This window comes from Eretmochelys imbricata, chromosome 6, assembly GCF_965152235.1.
Source record: "Eretmochelys imbricata isolate rEreImb1 chromosome 6, rEreImb1.hap1, whole genome shotgun sequence".
Taxonomy (NCBI): domain Eukaryota; kingdom Metazoa; phylum Chordata; order Testudines; family Cheloniidae; genus Eretmochelys; species Eretmochelys imbricata.
In genome coordinates this window covers 12,726,634-12,747,887 of record NC_135577.1, presented here as the reverse complement: position 1 = coordinate 12,747,887, position 21,254 = coordinate 12,726,634, and the positions used below count along the sequence as shown (strand labels likewise).

The 21,254-nt window shown below is 52.1% G+C and overlaps 1 protein-coding gene across 1 annotated transcript; it reads right to left on the bottom strand.

The window, feature by feature from the left end:
* Positions 1-5,760: 5,760 nt before the first annotated feature.
* LOC144267138 (membrane-spanning 4-domains subfamily A member 15-like) lies at positions 5,761-18,497 on the bottom strand. The gene is made up of 7 exons (XM_077820857.1): positions 18,369-18,497; positions 15,613-15,779; positions 13,540-13,659; positions 10,786-10,842; positions 9,526-9,678; positions 7,818-7,937; positions 5,761-7,367 (listed from the first exon to the last, which is right to left on the bottom strand). The coding sequence occupies exons 2-7, from the start codon at positions 15,766-15,768 to the stop codon at positions 7,359-7,361; spliced, it is 615 nt and encodes a 204-aa protein (XP_077676983.1). The 5' UTR covers positions 15,769-15,779; positions 18,369-18,497; the 3' UTR covers positions 5,761-7,358.
* Positions 18,498-21,254: the final 2,757 nt, after the last annotated feature.

Here is a 21,254-nt window from a genome sequence, read left to right as displayed (position 1 = left end):
AATAAATTGGTTCGTCTCTAAGGTGCCACAAGTACTCCTTTTCTTTTTGCGAATACAGACTAACACGGCTGTTACTCTGAAACCTTTCTAACGGCAGAAACCTGAACACCCTTGTCCCCGCCCTTGCTCCGCCCACTGCCCCGAAGTCCCGCCCCTACCCACCACTTTTTCGAGGACTCGCCCTTTCCCCCCTTTTTCTCTCCTAACCTTGCTCACGTTCCCATTTTCACCAGGCAGAGAGTGAGGGTGGGGCCGGGATGAGGAGTTTGGGGTGGAGGAGGGGGCTCTGGGCTGAGGCAGGGGGTGGGAGCGTGGGGGGGGGTGAGGGCTCCGGCTGGGGTGCGGGCTCTGGGGTGGGGCCGGGATGAGGAGTTTGGGGTGGAGGAGGGGGCTCTGGGCTGAGGCAGGGGGTGGGAGCATGGGGGGGGTGAGGGCTCCAGCTGGGGTGCACGCTCTGGGGTAGGGCCAGGATGAGGAGTTTGGGGTGGAGGAGGGGGCTCTGGGCTGAGGCAGAGGGTGGGAGCATGGGGGGGGGGTGAGGGCTCCGGCTGGGGTGCGGGCTCTGGGGTGGGGCCGGGATGAGGAGTTTGGGGTGGAGGAGGGGGCTCTGGGCTGAGGCAGAGGGTGGGAGTGTGGGGGGGGTGAGGGCTCCGGCTGGGGTGCAGGGTCTGGGGTGGGGCCAGGATGAGGAGTTTGGGGTGGAGGAGGGGGCTCTGGGCTGAGGCAGGGGGTGGGAGCATGGGGGGGTGAGGGCTCCGGCTGGGGTGCAGGGTCTGGGGTGGGGCCGGGATGAGGAGTTTGGGGTGGAGGAGGGGGCTCTGGGCTGAGGCAGGGGGTGGGAGCGTGGGGGGGGGTGAGGGCTCCGGCTGGGGTGCGGGCTCTGGGGTGGGGCCGGGATGAGGAGTTTGGGGTGGAGGAGGGGGCTCTGGGCTGAGGCAGAGGGTGGGAGTGTGGGGGGGGTGAGGGCTCCAGCTGGGGTGCAGGGTCTGGGGTGGGGCCAGGATGAGGAGTTTGGGGTGGAGGAGGGGGCTCTGGGCTGAGGCAGGGGGTGGGAGCATGGGGGGGGTGAGGGCTCCAGCTGGGGTGCACGCTCTGGGGTAGGGCCAGGATGAGGAGTTTGGGGTGGAGGAGGGGGCTCTGGGCTGAGGCAGAGGGTGGGAGCATGGGGGGGTGAGGGCTCCGGCTGGGGTGCAGGGTCTGGGGTAGGGCCAGGATGAGGAGCTTGGGGTGGAGGAGGGGGCTCTGGGCTGAGGCAGAGGGTGGGAGCATGGGGGGGGGGGTGAGGGCTCCGGCTGGGGTGCGGGCTCTGGGGTGGGGCCGGGATGAGGAGTTTGGGGTGGAGGAGGGGGCTCTGGGCTGAGGCAGAGGGTGGGAGTGTGGGGGGGGTGAGGGCTCCGGCTGGGGTGCAGGGTCTGGGGTGGGGCCAGGATGAGGAGTTTGGGGTGGAGGAGGGGGCTCTGGGCTGAGGCAGGGGGTGGGAGCATGGGGGGGGTGAGGGCTCCGGCTGGGGTGCACGCTCTGGGGTAGGGCCAGGATGAGGAGTTTGGGGTGGAGGAGGGGGCTCTGGGCTGAGGCAGAGGGTGGGAGCATGGGGGGGTGAGGGCTCCGGCTGGGGTGCAGGGTCTGGGGTAGGGCCAGGATGAGGAGTTTGGGGTGGAGGAGGGGGCTCTGGGCTGAGGCAGAGGGTGGGAGCGTGGGGGGGGGTGAGGGCTCCGGCTGGGGTGCGGGCTCTGGGGTGGGGCTGGGATGAGGAGTTTGGGGTGGAGGAGGGGGGCTCTGGGCTGAGGCAGAGAGTGGGAGCGTGGGGGGGGGTGAGGGCTCCAGCTGGGGTGTGGGCTCTGGGGTGGGGCTGGGATGAGGAGTTAGGGGTGCAGGAGGGGGCTCTGGGCTGAGGCAGAGGGTGGGAGTGTTGGGGGGTGAGGGTGGTGCTTACCTCAGGCGGCTCCCGGGAAGCAGCACCGTGTCCCTTCGACTCCTAGGCAGAATAGCGGCCACTGGTAGTTCCATGCACTGCCTGTGCCTGCAGGCGCTGCCCCCGCAGCTCCCATTGGCTGCAGTTCCCTGCCAATGGGAGCTGTGGAGCCGGTGCACAGGGCAGGGGCAGTGTACGGAGCCCCCACGGGCACCCCTATGCCTAGGAGCTGGCGAGACATGCTGGCCACTTCCCAGGATATGCAGAGAGCCTGGCAGGTAGCCTGCCTGCCCTGCTGATGCCAAGTGGACTTTTAACAGCACAGTCAGCAGTGCTGATCGGAGCTGCCAGGGTCCCTTTTCGACCAGGCGTTCTGGTACAAATTGGACATCTGGCAACCCTACAGGAAAGGGAAGGAGGGAACCCTCCCCAAACCTCTACCCCAGCCGCCATACTTGTGATGGGCTCTCAGACCCCCCCTTCCTGATGTCTGCCATTTTTGTGAGGGGCACACAGTGTATTGTTTTGCTAGGCCAGTGTGTGACATTGACACTTCCTTGAAATGGGGAGGAACCCCCCAAAACTGACCCTGGCCCCCATTGTTATGGTGACACTGAAAGCATTAAGATCAGCTTAGGATGCGTTTTGCTTTTATTTCATTTGACCAAATCTGACTTGTCATGCTTTGATTTATAATCACTTAAAATCTATCTTTGTAGTTAATCATTTTTTTTATTTATTCTCTCTGAAGCAGTGCGTTTGGTTTGAAGCATGTCAGAGACTCCCCTTGGGATAACAAGCCTGGTGCATATCAATTTCTTTGTTAAATTGACAAACTCATATAAGCTTGCAGTGTCCAGCGGGTATAACTGAACTCTGCAAGATGGAGGTTCCTAGGGTTGTATCTGGGACTGGAGATATTGGCTAGTGTAATTTGTTTGCACAATCCAAGGAGCAGCTGACATGCCAGAGGCTGTGCGTGAACAGCTCAGGTGTGGGGGTTCTCACAGCAGAGCAGAGTAAGGCTGGCTCTCAGAGTCAAGGATTGACTAGCAGATCACCGGTCTGGCTAACACCAGAGGGGAACGTCACACCCTCTCCATCCCTACCTCCTCCCTCCCCTCCATCCCTGCCACCTTCATCCTTCACCCTCCATCCCTGCCACCTTCATCCATGCCTCTTTCTCTCTCCCTCCATTGCCACCTCCCCCCATCGCTGGGAAGGAGGAACAAAGCATTTCACAGAATGATATCACTTTTAATCTGAAAAGGGAATTGCACGGGGAGAGGCTGGTATATACTGAAATGAGAACACAGGTGTTCAGAACAGCAGCATTATACAGTTATTCTATTCAGCGCTAACGCTGATATTGCCCTGTGCTGGTTATATGCAGAAAAGACATTCATTGTGTGATTGATACAAGAAAAGGCGTGAGCTCTAAGCAGAATCCTGAAGCTGGCCCGTTTACGATTTTAAACAAGGCAGAGTGTCCCATGGACCTCATTTTCCAGAGATTGAGATTCATAGCTGTTAAGGCCAGAAGGTGCCATTAGACCATTCTAGTCTGACCTTCTATAGAACATAGGCCAGAGAAGTTCACCCAGTTTCCTCTGTACTGGTGTATGTAAAACTGTTTAGCGGTTTGTATTGTCACCACTTTCTTGATTCTCTTATGTTACAGTTTGTCAGCACCATATTGACCAGAATAGTTGGACGCTCTATTCCAGAATAAAAGTGATTTCATTCCAGAATAAGTTACTCCATTTTGAAAGCACATTCTGGAGTAAAGTGACTTTTATTCTGGAATAGAATGTCCAGATGGGGAGCTATTCTGAAATAATTATTCTGGTCAGTTTCCTTATGTAAACAAGCCTTTTCCTAAGGAATAAATGTCCAGGGTATTTTGAAGTGACATTTTGCAATAAGCCTTTTTGTTGACATTCCACAACTAAAGGAACATTTATTCTTTAATTTTTGACTTAAAATGTTGTTTTGTTTCGGATACTGAAAAAGTTCAGTTTTCCTTTGGGTTTGGGGATGTTTTGGAAGTTCCTCATTCAGTGACTTTCTCCTCTTTGTTTTTTTCAATGGAGGAAGCAAAAAAAGTTGTTGAAATCCCCATGCCCCCCCGCTCCCTTTTTTAAACTTCTTCCAACTTGGAAGAGTTAAAAAAGTGAAAAGCTCTTTCACACTTTTTAGCTTTTTTGAACTGAAAAGATGTGAAAAAAGTTTTTTAAAAAGTCATTAAAAGTGCTACTTTCTCTAATTTGTAATTTCTTTTATAACTGAAAAAAAGTGTGAACAAGTGTTTAATTTTATTTTTACTTTTCTCAACTTGTTCCCCATTTTTCTTCACTGGAAAAAGTGAAAAAAGGGAGTGGAGGTAACTACCCCATTTTCTCCAGTTTTCAAAAGCTGAAAAGAAAGTTTAAATTGAAATACATTGAAATTTTTAATTTCAAATCTACATTTTGAAATGCAACAATAAATCTCTGTTGTTTTGTTTCAAAGTGGCATTTCAAAACTAAAGCAAAAAAAAACACACTAATTTTGTTTTGAAATGCCCCACAGAAAACCAACATTTTCTAATGGGAAAATTTCAAAACACAATTTTTCCTGTGGAAAGATCCATGGGACAAATTCTGGTGTTCTGATCCGGTCTATATAATACTTTTCTGCTGTCATTGCCTAACAGCTGACCCTAAGCAGCACTGAATATCTGCAGTGCCCAGTGCAGTCAACTAGAACTGTGAGTACTGAGTAGTAAAACTGGGTAGAAAACAGTTCCCATCTGGATAAAATTTTTGAGATTTTTCTTGGCCCAAATTGGGATGAAATGTCAAAATCTCAAAAAAATTTGCAAACTGAAAAATCTGAAATTTTTTTTAGTTTTGATCGATCAAAACATTTAATTTTGATTTTTATCTTTTTAAATTAACTTTTTCCCCCTATCATTAGCATAGATTTCTAAACAAAAACTAGTTTTGCATTGAAAAAAATTATTTTTTTTGTTTCAAAAATAAAATTCTGACTCTTTTGTCCCAAAATTTTTCAAAACAAGAAGTTCCTCAAAACCACCCTTTTCCCACAAACTGTTTTGGTTTCAGTGAATTGGCCTTTCCACACACACACACAAAAAATTTTTTTGCTGAAAAATTCTTGACCAGCTCTAGTCAGTACCACTCAGAATCCAGACTGGTAAGGTTCTAACCTCTAGCGACCACTTCTCAAATTCGAGAGGTAAGCTTGGTTTCGAATGGACAGATAGGGATGTAGATAGACATAACATTCTGTGGGAACATTTGTTATAATAATACTGTAAGCTCAGGTTAATATAGCAAAAAATAAAAAAATTCATCTTTAGCATTTGCATGGTACCCAGTAGAATGAACCTGGCAATACACACAAGAAGTGGATTCTTGCTGGAGGTATGAAGGGAACAAGGAAACCTGATACATTTATATAGCCCTAGAGGTGTGACTTTCCCACTGTGGCCTACTGAATCCTTCCTGGCAGGTTACAAAATGAGACATTTTAAGATCCAAGATTAAGAGTAACAGCCGTGTTAGTCTGTATTCGCAAAAAGAAAAGGAGTACTTGTGGCACCTTAGAGACTAACCAATTTATTTGAGCATGAGCTTTCGTGAGCTACAGCTCACTTCATCGGATGCATACCGTGGAAACTGTAGCGGATATTATATACACACAGAGATCATGAAACAATACCTCTTCCCACCCCACTGTCCTGCTGGTAATTAGCAGGACAGTGGGGTGGGAAGAGGTGTTTCATGATCTCTGTGTGTATATAATATCTGCTGCAGTTTCCACGGTATGCATCCAATGAAGTGAGCTGTAGCTCACGAAAGCTCATGCTCAAATAAATTGGTTAGTCTCTAAGGTGCCACAAGTACTCCTTTTCTTTTTAAGATCCAAGCAATGGGAGAGGTGAGGTACTGGAAGACAACTGGGATACTGGAAGTGAAGGGGGATCAGTGAGAAGATCTTTCTTTTATGACATGATCCTCAGAATGAAAGAGCTGCCATAAAGCCAAAGAAGATTGGAAAGAAGTTAGGGGGTGAGTGAATGTGATTCTAAACAGCAGTAACCCTGGCAGTCCTAAGAACTTTATTCTATAAGTCCTGAAGACTGGTAAGGGTTTGACTTCCCCTCAGAAATATGTAGTTTGAGAGTATCAGCAGTGGCTGAAGAAATCATTCTAAGGACTTGGAAATCAGCAAAGAACACAAGTGCTAAGGGCTGGTCCATAAAACATGTGGTCGGATGGATAATACAACATGAAGGGAGAACAAGTGAGGATTTTCAGGAGACAAAAGGGCCAAGTTCTTGGTGGAAGCCCAAGACATCAGGAGCTACATGAGGGCTGAATGTGGCATTTACATGGAGATCATGGCATCACTGCTCTGTTTGGGGACAATCAGGGTGTCATGTCTCTAGTGGTTTGGTTTTTTTATATCACGCGCTGCCCTGTATGTTCCATCACGTAATAGACGTGTTTATATCTGGCTACAAAATCTGTTACCTTCTATCCACAGCCCATTGCTTACTGCACTCCTTTACTGCAACACAAATAAAAAAAATTAAACAGACCCCCACTCTCTGTCTTGGTGCAATTAAGTTGTGTGAGGGAACCAGGGGGCAAAGACCAAGAAAAAAGTCATCTTCTACTCCATAATCCTGTTGACTCCCACTGCTTTCCCCATCCATCTTGTTTGCCTGTGCAGACCGGAGGGTTTGTGGAACTGGGGGAGAGGCGTGAGCAGGACGGAAGGAGTGGCTTTGGAGTTTGCTGTCTTTTGCTCTGGTTGCAGAGAATTCCAGGGATCATAGGAGGATTTGAGGGGAGAGGGGGCCCTGGGTTCAGTCTCATTCCATCTCCTCCCCCATTACTGACTGGCGAGTTTGAGGGGCCAGGGAAGGTGTGTGGGGGTCAGTTTATTTTCACCATCCCCATACAGGCTGGAGCATTTGGGAGTCAGGGGAGGGTTTTGGGGTGCAGAAAATCAGAGTTAACTCCTGCCTCCTAGTGTCAGGAGGGAGGGGGGAAGTTCAGGGGTCAGAGTCCATGAGGGGATTCTGTGAGTAGGGTCCTGAGAGAGGTCATGGGCTGCAGTAGGTTACAGACAGGAGAGTTTCTGGGGAAAGTCAGGGGATAGTTTGAGCGTTAAAGCTGCTCTCATCTGTCAGTTGGGGGGCTCAGGAATAGTGGTGTCTGGCTCAGCATTCGCCCCTATCCCCTAAACACAGAAGGGGGGGTAGGTGGGCTGCAGGAGATGTTGGGGCTCAGAGTTTGCTCCCTCTGCCATCCTGCCTGGGAAAGTGAAGATGTGGCCAAGGGTCCATGTTGCTGTGGCTCCAGTGTGGGAAATCTCTGTCATGTTCTCAGTGCACCTGGGGGTGGGAGGAGCAGAGCTGGCCTCTGTTCCATCACAGCACCTGGGGAATAATCAGAGAACAGAATTTACCTTCCCATCTCATCAGGATCACACTGAAAACTGGCATTCGACCCCTCCCCTCCTCTGCCTTTTCTGACAGTGGTTCATCCAGGGCAGGATTAGAATCCATTGGTCGATCAACATAGAGGTAAAGCGCTGGACTGGTCCAACATGGGCAATGAATTCCCCTTTCCCCAAGGAACGGGGTCAAGGGGATCTGACCTTGCTCCAATTGAAATCCCTGGACAAACCCTCACTGACGTCCATGAGGGCTCAGCTGGTGGCTCCATTGTCAGAGCAATGGGGCAGGAGGTCTCTCCAGGGCTAAGGGAATGGGAGTCTTGCTGCTGATGTCAATGGGCTATGGATCAGGCCCGAGGTGAGGAGCACGGTTTGCGCGCAGTTGCTCCAGGGTTGTGCGGCAGGGAGTGTGTCTGTGCTCCAGCCTCACCATCCGTGTGTAGTCCTGCTGTTTCATGGCCTTGTGTCCGAACACCAGGGCGGCGATGGCCGTGCACAGCTCCAGCAGGCACAGCAGGATGAACACTGAGTTAATCCCGTGACTCAGAATCTGTGGGGAAGAAAGCCCAGGTGAGGTCATCCAGCAACCCCACTGCATGGAGCCACCTCGCCCCAGGGGAGGCCTGTCCCCCAGCTGGGAAGTGTCATTACTACACAGTGAGCGGGTGAGGACTGCCTGAGCTCTCCTCTCTGCACATGCCCTGATAGGGGACAGGGCATGGCAAGGGGGCCCAGCCATCCAGTGGACAGACATACTATGTGTTAGGTCCTGCATGGCACTAGCTAGGACTCAAATTGGCTGCATTAGGCAGTGACTCTCCCAGTACAGCCAAAGGGAATCCCTTCTCCTCCCAGGGCTGAGCTGGGCAGAGCCTATCTTGTTTCAGAGTCTAGCTCCCTGTCCCTCCTTCATCTCTGGCTCTTCTCCTGCCCCTTGTTCTCACTTGGGGCAGTGAAGCTCACCAGAGACACTCATAGTTTTGCAGGGCCCTGGGCCAGGTCACACCCATGTTGTCCCAGGTAGATTTCAGTGACCCACCTAGCATTTTTGAGGTAAGGGGGTTTGGCAACAGGATGGAGGGCAGGAAGGGGGAAGCGGGGAGCATTGTGTTGGATCGGGGCAGGCCAAGGGGGCTGCAGCTTATCATGGCACAATATGGGCCCCATAAAGGCCACGCACAATATGGGCCCCATAAAGGCCACGCATTAAAAGCATAGTCTCTGTACTGTTCCTCTCACTACGACCATTGTGATGGCTGCCATCTTGGCTGGCGCACCAGGGAGCCTCTGGAGTGTGGTGTATTGGAAACGGTGTTAAAATTACAAGCAGTCACTTTATATTGTAGGGGATCAGCCACCATCTTGGCTAGCCCCTTGGGGAACTGAACCGGGGACCCCTAGACCTAAATTATTGAGTCTTTACGGGTTGAGCTAAAGAGCCAGTAGCTGCTGTGCACCAGGTGCTATGGGGACCCATAACACCCACACACTGACCCTACACCCACTCCTGAGCTTCCTCCCATAAGGCTGTACAGCTCCTGGGTGATCCAGTCCCCATTCCGGGCTACATACTGATGGTATCATTATACTGGCCGGCCAAAGAAAGACTGGTCTCTTTAAATCTCAGGGTGCTGAGTTGTAGCAGATCTCAGTGTGGGCCCCACCTAGCTCTGGGGCAATGCAACTTTAAGAAAAACACCAAATATTGTGCAACTCAAATAGACCTGCAAGAGTTGGCAGCACCGCTTGCATCTGAGCCTCTCAAAGGGCTTCACAAACATTCTGATGGCCAACCCACCCGAGGAAGGCACTATTAGCCCCATTTCCTAGATGGGGAAACTGAGGCACAGAGTGGGGTTGCAGAGCAAGTCAGTGACAGAGCTGAGATCTCCTGACCCACCCTGGTCTAGTGAATAACTACTACAGCTTCCCACCACTCTTGTTTGATTGAAACCCCCTCCCCAACCAGGTGGACAGATGGATTCGTTGCCCCTTGCTGAGTTTCTATTCCCAAGTTGCGGAGCCAGTGGGTCCTGAGAGGGATGATCCCAGGTCCCCTGAAGTGCTATACCCAGTCAGACCCCTTCAAAGAAGCTGTGGATTGCTGCAGGAGCAGGCGGCGTGGAAGAGGTACCCACGTAGACAGACTGGGAGCAGTTCAGCAGGGTCATTTTGTTGCCCTCAAGTATGCTGCACCACGGGATGTCTTGGCCCATCTCCACGCTGTGAATGATCATGGCCGCCAGGGTAGCCAGGATGACCAGGCCGCTGATAATGTAGCAGACTTTCACCTGGATCAATCACAGCCAATTAGAGGAGAGCAGGGCACAACATCTGCAATCGTTACAGCACTCACTGAGATCAGTGTCCCAGTGCGATGGCAGCCCCGTGGGCACAGCAAAAGGCATCTCTACCCCAAAGGTCTTACCGTCCAAACAGACTAGGCAGAAAGGACTGTTACAACCCCCGTCTCCCGCCTCCCACTCTACAGGTGTAGAACTGGGGCACAGAGACATTCGGTGCCTTGCCTGAGGTCAAATCTCTGGCAGGACTGGTAAAAGAAGCTGGCTCTCTAGACCGCCCAGGACAAAGCCTTAACTAAAAAGCCATCCTCATGGCACATTTATAATATGGGTGTAATCTCTAAGGGCCCATCAGCTGAGGCACCTGAGCCAACAGTCCACGGGATGAAACAGCTGTGGCTGAGTGGCCTACGTGGGGCAGCTCTGGGGTCTGGAATGGACTTCCCGTGCTGGTCCTATGGAGTCTGAGCACGTTGCCTTGGAGGACACAGCGTATCTGGTCCAGCAGGGGGTGATGGGGCTGAATCATTATGCGGTTGTGGTATTAGAGTCCTAGGGCCCCATTTTGTGATGCTCAGAGCCCCACCAACTCCATGGGCCCAAATCTTCATTCAGGCGGATGCAGGAATGGAGAGGGTTGGGCAAATGTGGTTAAAGCCACCCTCACACATCCCAGCCCCTAGTGTAAGGGTCCATCTACACAGCAGCTGGGAGGTGTGACTCCCAGCTCAGGTAGACATGCACATGCAAGCTCTGCTCAAGCTAACACCTAAAACTAGCGGTGCTGGCCTCAACAGCACGAGCCAGGTAACCTGAGTATGTACTTAAGATCTTGGACAGGGTTGTACTCGGGGCCACCACCCATGCTGCCATGGCCACACTGCAGAGCTAGCGCATGTTCACATGCCTGAGCTGGGAATCCCACCTCCCAGCTGCAGTGTAGAAATGGACTGAGTTAAAGCAGGCTCAGGGCTTCTGAAATTTGCATCCAGGCTACGTAGGGCCTCCTAGGTGCCATCAGCCACTGTGGCTAGCTGGAGTGCAGCCACGCACCCGTCCCACTCCCATGAACGAAAATGCTTGGAGGATATTTACCAGCCAGATGCTTTCTCTTCTCTCAGTCTCCACCAGCACGGATCCCGAGGACACGAGCTGCCCAGGGAACAGCAAATGGGGAAGAGTTATCGGCAGGTTCCCATCCCACTCAAAATCACGCACACGTTGGAACTGGGTGGAATGAACCCCATAGGATTATGGGCCATGGAAGCCCTGCCCCAGAAGATGACACGAGATTGTCACTAGGATCGAGGTGTAAAGAGACCCAAATTCAGGTTTCGGGAGATTAATGGTGGGATTGAGGTCTCACAGGCTCTCAAGTCCCATCTCATGGGACTCCCTCTCCTTTTATCCCACTGCAAAGCAGCCCAGAGGAGCTGGGATTTTCCCAAATTCTCAGAAACCGAAGGCTCATTGTCCGGAGCCACAGTGCAATCTGCTGGGCGTTTCCGTATGGCAGGGTAGCTGTGAAGTTCTCCAGATAGGATTTGCTTTCCCTCCATGTCACCACCTGGATCCATTGCCTCCCTGACAGTTGGACAGAAGCCTAAAGCCTGTATGCCCTACTCTACTTGCGCTATATTGATGACATCTTCATAATCTGGACCCACGGAAAAGAAGCCCTTGAGGAATTCCACCATGATTTCAACAATTTCCATCCCACCATCAACCTCAGCTTGGTCCAGTCCACACAAGAGATCCACTTCCTGGACAGTACAGTGCTAATAAACGATGGTCACATAAACACTACCCTATACCGGAAACCTACTGACCGCTATTCCTACCTACATGCCTCCAGCTTTCACCCTGACTACACCACACAATCCATTGCCTACAGCCAAGCTCTGCGATACAACCGCATTTGCTCCAACCTCTCAGACAGAGACAAACACCTACAAGATCTCTATCAAGCATTCTTACAACTACAATACCCACCTGCGGAAGTGAAGAAACAGATTGATAGAGCCAGAAGAGTTCCCAGAAGTTACCTACTACAGGACAGGCCTAACAAAGAAAATAACAGAACGCCACTAGCCATCACCTTCAGCCCCCAACTAAAACCCCTCCAACGCATTATTAAGGATCTACAACCTATCCTAAAGGATGACCCAACACTCTCCCAAATCTTGGGAGACAGGCCAGTCCTTGCCTACAGACAGCCCCGCAACCTGAAGCAAATACTCACCAACAACCACATACCACACAACAGAACCACTAACCCAGGAACTTATCCTTGCAACAAAGCCCGTTGCCAACTGTGCCCACATATCTATTCAGGGGACACCATCACAGGGCCTAATCACATCAGCCACACTATCAGAGGCTCGTTCACCTGCACATCCACCAATGTGATATATGCCATCATGTGCCAGCAATGCCCCTCTGCCATGTACATTGGTCAAACTGGACAGTCTCTACGCAAAAGAATAAATGGACACAAATCAGATGTCAAGAATTATAACATTCATAAACCAGTCGGAGAACACTTCAATCTCTCTGGTCACGCGATTACAGACATGAAAGTTGTGATATTACAACAGAAAAACTTCAAATCCAGACTCCAGCGAGAGACTGTTGAATTGGAATTCATTTGCAAATTGGATACAATTAACTTAGGCTTGAATAGAGACTGGGAGTGGCTAAGCCATTATGCAAGGTAACCTATTTCCCCTTGTTTTTTCCTACTCCCCCCCCCCCCCCGACGTTCTTGTTAAACCCTGGATTTGTGCTGGAAATGGCCCACCTTGATTATCATACACATTGTAAGGAGAGCGATCACTTTAGATAAGCTATTACCAGCAGGAGAGTGGGGTGGGGGGAGGTATTTTTTCATGCTTTGTGTGTATAAAAAGATCTTCTACACTTTCCACAGTATGCATCCGATGAAGTGAGCTGTAGCTCACGAAAGCTTATGCTCAAATAAATTGGTTAGTCTCTAAGGTGCCACAAGTACTCCTTTTCTTTATGCACAGGTAGCTGACCCTGAGCTTGGGACTCAGAGAGAGAATTGCATGAGCCTCTTGATCTAAGAATAAGGGCCAATTTAGTCCCCTGCTGATGGCTGCATCAGTTTCAGTAGTGTCTTATGGGGCGCAGCCACTGGCGGGAGGCAAAGATCCACCATCTCCCAGACTGGGGTGTATACACAGTGGAGCCTGATTGAATGTAGGGGTGAATTTCCATCATATCCGAGAGTTCTTCCCTGCCAGAGCTGGGGCCTCTCCGTCGGAGCGGTGATTGTGGGGTGAAAACTAGCAGACTGAACCCCACCCTCACACCAGCCTGAGGAGTGTGGGGGTGGGGGGATGGATCTGATCTGGGGCAGGATTGGGGCAGAGCAATGTCATAAGGGTAGGGTTGCCAGTCTGCCCCAGCGTTCAGGGGTCTCGCCCACGTTTCCATGAGCCTCATTTGCAGGCCTGCATCCCAAAATGTGTGTGAGCGCTGATGATGGCATGCTGGCCCAGGGTCCTGCACATCTGCATGCCGTGACCCTGCACCATGGGGGGGCCCGATGGAGCTGCCACAGGTTGAGCAAACGGACCCATCCTAGGGGGAGTGAGTCCACCCTGAAAGCATTTGCAGGGTTACCACCACCTTCTCCGCCCCTCCCAAGGGCTCAGTGCATAGCACACTCCCTGTTATTCTGAAAGCCTGCCTGGCTATGCTCACTGCCTTCTGTGCCAGAGTTCAGGGCATATCCCAGAGCAAATTTGTTGAGACACCCCCCTGCCGCCCCTGAAACTGGATCAAAGGGCTGAGCTTCTCACTCCCGGAGCTGACTGTGCCTACCAGGAAGCCGATCCAAAAGTAGACTCCGCTGGACACGGTGAGGGCTGGGGCTGGGAATTCAGTTACCATCAAGGCAATCCCAAAGGAGATCTGCGTGAAACCAGATATGATCTGTATGGCCTAGAGGGGAAGAGGAGATGGAGCTTGGTGTTACTTATACACAATATGTGCAGCAGCATTACCATGATCTATGGCATCACTGTTATCACCATAGCCATCACCACTGACATCATTACCTCCATCACCCCGCCATCACCCCATTACCCTGCTAACATCATCACCCCACCATCATCATCACTGCCAATCTCATCACCCCGCCAACCCCATCACCGCCATCACCCTTACCAACCTCATCATCCCCACCGTCATCACCACCATCAGCCCATCACCCTGCCAATGTCATCACAGCCACCAACCCCATCACTCCATCATCCTGCCAACATCATCACCGCCATCAGCCCAACCAACCACATCATCCTGCCAACATCACCCCCATCACCCTGCCAACATCATCACCCCCACCATCATCATCCCGCCAACCCCATCACTGCCATCACCTTCACCAACCTCATCACCCCCACCATCATCACTGCCATCAGCCCCACCAACCCCCTCACCCTGCGAACCCCATCACCCCATCAACCCCATCACCGCCATCACCCCCACTAACCTCCTCACCCCATTACCCTGCCAACATCATCACTGCCATCAGCCCCACCAACCTCATCACCCTCACCATTAGCCCCACTAATCCCATCAATATCATCACCCCATCACACTGCCAACATCATCAACCCCATCATCCGGCTAACATCATCACCACCATCACCTCTGACAACCCCATCACCCTGCAATTATCATCATCACTCCCACCACCCCCACCAACATTATCACCATCACCCCATCACCCTGCCAACATCATCACTGCCATCACCCCCACCATCAATGCTAACCATCGTCTTTACCATCCCCACTACCGTTATGAACAGCAGCTGCATCCCCACTGCTGCCATTGTCATTATTTTCTGTTTTCTCTCCCCCCACCCCACCCAGGGAACAAATTGCGACTCCCCTCACATCGCCTCTTGAGATCTCCGTTCCTGGAGGAGCTCGTCTCCTGATGACCCACAGTGTCTGAGACACACATGCTCAGCGGCAGCCCTTAGGTTAGCCCCAGACCCTAAACTTATCAGCAGAATGAGAGCAGATGGGGGAAATCAGCTGGGTTGAGGCACCAAAATCCTCCCATGGAGATAATCCTCTCTGCCTTACATTGTCTGGCTGGCCAGCATTTTTCTGGGCATACGGGGAGATGTTTATGCCTTTGAATGCCAGGAAGCTGTTAAGCTAGGAAACCCTGCAGCTATAGCACTCCATGGTGTGCTCTTGCCAGCTCTCGCCAGCTAAACGGGGCTCAGGCTGTGTTAATAGCACTGTGGGAGGCTGGTGATGCAATAGGGGGGTTCTTCACTTGGGGTTAGGTCCAGACCTGCTCCCTAGGGTAAGTGGGGCACTTGCCTGTTGGAGCAGAGATAAAACTGAGGTCACACATGGTCTTTTAAGATGCCAAAGGGGGAGGTTAGATGTGGCATCCTGGCTCATGGAATTACTCACTGCCTTCCTCAAATTTCCCTCCCGCTGTTTCACTTGCACATGGTTGCTGCACAGTTGCTGTGTGTCACCCCAGAGGTGGCCGCATTTCAGCGGCTGGAGCTGCAGCGTGGAATCTTTAGGGATGCAAGGGACTACGTGACCATCCAGTGGGGGGTGACGCTTACAGTTCAGCTGGCGCTAGCTGAGCCCCTTGTTGGGCCATCTCAGCAGCCAGGCAAGGGCTGAATGTGCAGGGCGCGGGTTCCAGTTCTAAGCCCCCCCCCCACACCCAGTGAAGAATTAATTCTTGCTCCTCTAGGCCTCACCCACAGCATCCTTGCAAGTGAAGGGAAGGAGAGTCCATTAGTTTCCTAGTGACCCAAGGGGAAGAGCCCCGCTGCCCCTCACTAAGTGCACTGTGCGGGGGCGGGTCACTCTCAGTTCCCCTTCGTTCATCCAGCAGAGATGTCAGACCCTCACCCCCAGTGCCTTGGGCTGTGCCTTCCTGAAGCCTTTGACCTGGGCGGAGCTGGGCTGTGGAGCCGTTGAGTCCAGCTGTGCAGCCCGGGGGTCAGTCTGCGGGATGACCTCTGTGATGACCTTCATCCCCCCGGATTCTGTCACTGTTGCTGCCATTTCGGTGCCAGCTGTGGAGAGAATGGGGAAGTTGGGGTCAGTAGCAGGTCAAGGCCGGGGCAGAGGAATGGCAGCTCCCCACTGCGGGAGTTAGGCAGAGGAGAATCCTTCACTTCCTGCCAATGGAATGGGACAGCTGACTCCTTCCTAGCTGGGGAATCCCTTCAGACAAATAGCCTATAGAGGAGGGGGGAGCTTGCTATGGGCATCCCAGGGTCTGCTCGTTAAGGGGTTCCCATGGAAGAGATCCCAGGGACCTGCTGGCTAAGGGGCTCCTAGAGGAGAGACCCCAGGGCCTGCTCGCTAAGGGGATCCCAGAGGAGAGACCCCAGGGGCCTGCTTGCTAGGGGAATCCCAGAGAGAGACCCCAGGGGCTTGCTCACTAAGGGGATCCCAGAGCAAAGACCCCAGGGGCCTGCTTGCTAGGGGAATCCCAGAGGAGACATCCCAAGGGCCTGCTCACTAAGGGGATCCCAGAGGAAAGATCCCAGGGCCTGCTCGCTAAGGGGATCCCAGAGGAGAGACCCCAGGGGCCTGCTTGCTAGGGGAATCCCAGAGAGAGACCCCAGGGGCTTGCTCACTAAGGGGATCCCAGAGCAAAGACCCCAGGGGCCTGCTTGCTAGGGGGATCCCAGAGGAGACATCCCAAGGGCCTGCTCACTAAGGGGATCCCAGAGGAAAGACCCCAGGGGCCTGCTCGCTAAGGGGATCCTGGAGGAGAGGTCTCAGGAGCCTGCTCATGAGGGGAATCCCAGGGGAGATAATCCCTGGGGCCTGTTCACCAAGGGGATCCCAGGGGAGAGATCCCAGGGGCCTGTTTGCTAAGTGAACCCCACGGGAGAGATCCCAGGGGCCTGTTGGCCAAGGGGATCCCAGGGGAGAGATCCCAGGGGTGAGCTAACTAGGGGGATCCCAGGGGAGATCCTAGGGGTCTGCTTGCTATGGGATCCCCAGGGAGAAGTCCCATGGATATTCGATGTACAATGATCCCAGTGATTTACCCCTTAGGGTTTCCAGAAGAAGCTAGGGGAGGGGCAAATCGCAGGCTCCACTGAAAGCAGTGCAGGGGCCATTGAGGCCAGTCCTGTGGCTGCGTTCTGTGGGGACAGATCCTGGCCCCTGTTACATCCCAGGCATCTGGAAGTGATGAGGCTGTAGGCTTCAGGGAGTGGGAAAGGAGTCATGGGGCAAGTAGCCCCGCACTGGGTAGACTGCTGTGAAGACTGGTGGACTAGCAATACAAGTAGGTCCCTAGGATCCAGGGCGGGCTTGGACAGCTCACATCTTTACTGCAATTTTGTTCCACGCTAGCTCGATGAAAGCTAGTGCGGGTATGCCACAGCGCTGCAGTCAGACCTCTGACAGCAGCATGGACACACTCAAAGATTGCTCCATGCCAAGCATGTGGGTTACTTCCTGACATTCCCCCTGCCCTGGCAAAGGGAGAAGAAATTCCAGGGGATGAGGCTAAGGGAGTGGGTGGGGGTTAGAGAGAGGAGGCCAAAGCAGGGAAGGAGGACAACCCCCATTTGCTGGGAGAAAGCAGGGCCTGGGGAACAACAGAACCAAACAGAGATGGGGGGGAGGGGGGAGAGTGTGAGAAATGAAACAACAGGAAGAGAGGTTTCAGAGTAGCAGCCGTGTTAGTCTGTATTCGCAAAAAGAAAAGGAGGACTTGTGGCACCTTAGAGACTAACCAATTTATCTGAGCATAAGCTTTCGTGAGCTACAGCTCACTTCATCGGATGTAGCTCATGAAAGCTTATGCTCAAATAAATTTGTTAGTCTCTAAGGTGCCACAAGTCCTCCTTTTCTTTTTACAGGAAGAGAGAGAGTGAGAGAGGGAAAAACAGAATTGGTGTGGAGGGGAAGATACAGTAGAAAAGCTATAGGGAGGGAGAAGGAAACAAAGGGAAGGACAAAAAGTGAGGAGGGGGGACAAAGTATTTAGGAGACCAGATCCCAGGGCGAGCTCCCTATGGGGGGGAGGGATAGAGTAAGAGGTGCAGAGGAGGAGGAGGAAAGATAAAAGGGAGGGGGAAGAGAGGAGCACACAGGGGAATAAGGAGGATGGAGGAAGAAATGAAATGATGGACTCAGAAAAAAACAGAGAGAAGGAAATTGGCAGAGACACATTTTGACTCCAGTTGTTCAGAACTCTTGATGGATTCAAAACTACCACAATGCAAGTGCCAATCTAACGATTGCCCCCCAGTTCCTTGGGGATCTCCCACTCCCCTCCCCCTACCCCCCAACCTAACAATCACCTCCAGTTCCTCAGGGATCTCCCACTCCCCACAGCTCCCTGCCAACTTAATAATTGCCCCCCAGTTCCTTGGGGATCTCCCACTCCCCCCACATCAATCTAACAATCTCCCCCCAGCCCCTTGGGATCTCCCACTCCCCACAGCCCCCCCCCCATCTAATAATCGTCCCCCAGTTCTTTGGGGATCTCCCACTCTCCCCCATCAATCTAACAATCTCCCCCTAGCCCCTTGGGGATCTCCCACTCCCCACAGCCCCCCATCCCCAGGGTCTCCCTGCCTCAGTGAGTGTCTGTCAGGGGGAATGCAGGGGGCTGACCCACTGCCTTCACTTACTCTGCCTAGCTGTCTGGCTGGTGGGACGCCGTGTGTTGTGTTGTGCAAGCCTCGGGTTCTCTCTGCCTTGGCAGCTTTCCCCAGCTTGTTGGCCAGAGTCCAAGGGTGGGCGGGAATGCAGGGAGCCTGTCAGAGGAACTCATTGCCATTCTGGCAGCTCTGCACTGACAGGAAGTTTGTTTGTGGACGTTTGGGAGGGTTCCTGTTTCCCAAGTCTCCCATTCTGGCCTGTTTCCCAGAGCCGAGGAGGAAAGGGGGCGGCGAGAGGGAGGATCAGTCCACCTCTGTGGATCTGGGTGCCTGAAAGAGAGACAACATGGACCGGAGACAGAGACCATGCGCAGGGAGAAAATAATGTGAATTACTCTGTATCTTCATGAAGTATGCACAGCCCTGGGCACTTGAAGGCCCCTCTGTATCCCCAGTATATCTTCTGTATACAGCATGTGCTCTGTGACCCAGGGACCCCTTGATGTCAGCTGGCAGAGGGCACAGGGCAGCATAGGGATTCCCTGGGTTGGCTACCTGCATAATAGCTCACCGAAGGGTGGCATATGAGGTCTCTATCAAGAGCCAGTAGCCTACTGATTGTCACAGTCATTGTGAAATGTACATACAGGTAATATTTAAAGAGTCATGTATCAATAATAAAAATTATGTTCTTAAGGTCTTGGAGTTAAGGCCGGTCACCAGGCAGTGACATACCTCGGAGATGTTCCTTTCAGACAGGAGGTAATAGACACCTATTTCCCTGTCTGGCCATTTGTGTGTTGTGCGCCTCTCAGTGGATGTCTATTTGCAAACTGAGCCAGGTCTGAATTGAGAGGCTGTACAAGAGAGGCAATCTATAGGGAGAAAGGAGCAGCAGGGGTGGGGGTGGCCTGTTGATGAATAAAGATAAAGAATTGGCTGGTATATCTTGGTGTGCAAGAGACACGCTGAATTCTTCACCAAGGAGGCCAACTGACTGTATTCTTCTCATGAAAGGAGGGTCCCAGCCAGCCTGGCTGTAAAACTCTGCAAGGATTTTGGGTGAGCAATATTCTACAAGACAAGACATGAGAGTATCTTGTGAATTAAGTCTAGGCTCTAGAATGCATGTTATGATTTTGTTTTATATGTAGTCATTTGTTTCCAGTACTTCCACTTGCTACTATTTGGATCTCTCTGCTTTGGTAAATAAACTTGTATTTGATTTCACTATAAACAAATCGAAGTCGTGTGAATTGAGCAGAGTGGTGGTCAGAGGTGGAACTGATAAGCTGGGCCATATGGCTTCTTTGGAAGTAGCAGATTGGTGAAGTCTGTGAGTGTCTAGAGGGCCAGGGAGTGGGCACTCCAGTGGGATGCTTGGAGGGTGCCTGTTGCTAGCCTATAGAGAGCCTGCAGGGCTTGGGAGCTCTAGAGGGGAGTGATTGTGTTGCTTGTGGCTAATGGAGTTGGGGAGCTGACCCCCACCAGGCACAGACAAAGCTCCCTCATGCTAAGGGCAAGTGGTAGCAAGGTGCTTTCACTCTTGTGTGACAGGCACACTTCCTTCACACAGCCCTGGCAACATGTCTCAGCCCTGCCTTGGAAGGAATGGCTGCCTCTGGGAGTGAGGGGGACTCCTGTATGCCCTTGTCATCAGCCTCATCTCCTCATAGCACCGTGGCACCAGCGGCCTGTGGCTGACAATGGCCAGAATCTCCTGCAGAAGCTGTGGGGTTTTGGGGAAGATGCTCGGAAACTTTCTGTGGGAAAATGCCCTTTTTGCATAGTTCAGAGTTTTCAGCAGGACGTCTCCCTGGCTGGCCAGCCTGGAAGACTCATGTCAGTTTCACTGCCTGAATTTCATCTGAATTTCAGAATGTGAAATTGACAAAAGCCATCCCAGAGGGGGTGCCCAGTTGTAGTGCCTTGACTCTGTGCTGCCCAAGCTCTCAGCCTCCCTACCTCCTCCCCAGCTCTGGGGCTGAGGAGGCTGAATGCCCTGACTGGCTCTCTGCTTCTCTGGCTCTCAGAGATGGGGGAACCAGGAAGGTTGAGTGGCTGGGCTGCCAGAGCCAGGTGCCAGGGTGAGTGGTGGGGCTCTTCATCTGTTGCAGCTAGGTGGGAAGGCTCCTGTCAGTTTCACTTTCAGAAACTAACAAGTGTTTTCCAGAGGGGCAGTTGAAAAGCTCCAAAGGAATTTTACTTGAGATCCCTTCCTGCAAACAATGTCACATGTTTGTCTTTTCCTCCTGGAATGGAAATTTTTCAAATATGCGACATTGTCCATGGAAAGGGATTTCCATTTTCCAGCCAGCTCTAGGGAATACGTCTGTGTCCAGTTATCTATTGCTGTGGTGTTATGACCACGATTTGTGACTGTAATGGTCCTTGTGAATTAGATCATCTATCTGGTGTGTGAGGAGGAAGCTATGTTTTGGGAAATGGGGCAATCAAGGCTGCTCTGGCCCTCTGGCCCCATCAGCAGTGAGTGGATTTCCCTGTTTGAACAATAGGGTTTTGAATGGACTTACCTCTTCCCAAAGACTTTTTAGGGGGAGAAGAAGGGAGGCTGGAATTTCTTCCTTCTCCCCGCTCTCCAATCTCGGCCCACGACTTAAAGAGCTGCAATTTTCTCCAGCTGACCACCTGACATGGTGTCAGGAAAAGTCTGCTTTTAAAGGAGACCGGCTCTCTAAGGAAGGAGAGCCAGTTCACTGCCAGAAAGACAAGACATGGCTGGAGGCATCGGGGCAAGAAGCAACTTGCTGTTCCTTTAGGACACTGGCCAAAGCCCCAAGGACTCTCAGGAGGGATGAGAATTCCAAGGAGGTGAAGGTGGTGAACTGCATTCAGATGTTCATTGTTTTGTCTACATCTGAATTTCTCCTGTGCTGTCTACAGGGTCTGTGTTTA

Excerpts from the sequence above, each read along its gene's own strand:
- LOC144267138 (XM_077820857.1), bottom strand. The coding sequence starts at position 15,768 with ATGGCAGCAACAGTGACAGAATCCGGGGGGATGAAGGTCATCACAGAG. Across the intron at positions 13,660-15,612 it reads CACAGCCCAAGGCACTGGGG|GCCATACAGATCATATCTGG; the intron begins GTGAGGGTCTGA and ends CTTCCCCTCTAG. Across the intron at positions 7,938-9,525 it reads ACTGCTCCCAGTCTGTCTAC|ATTCTGAGTCACGGGATTAA; the intron begins GTGGGTACCTCT and ends TCTTCCCCACAG.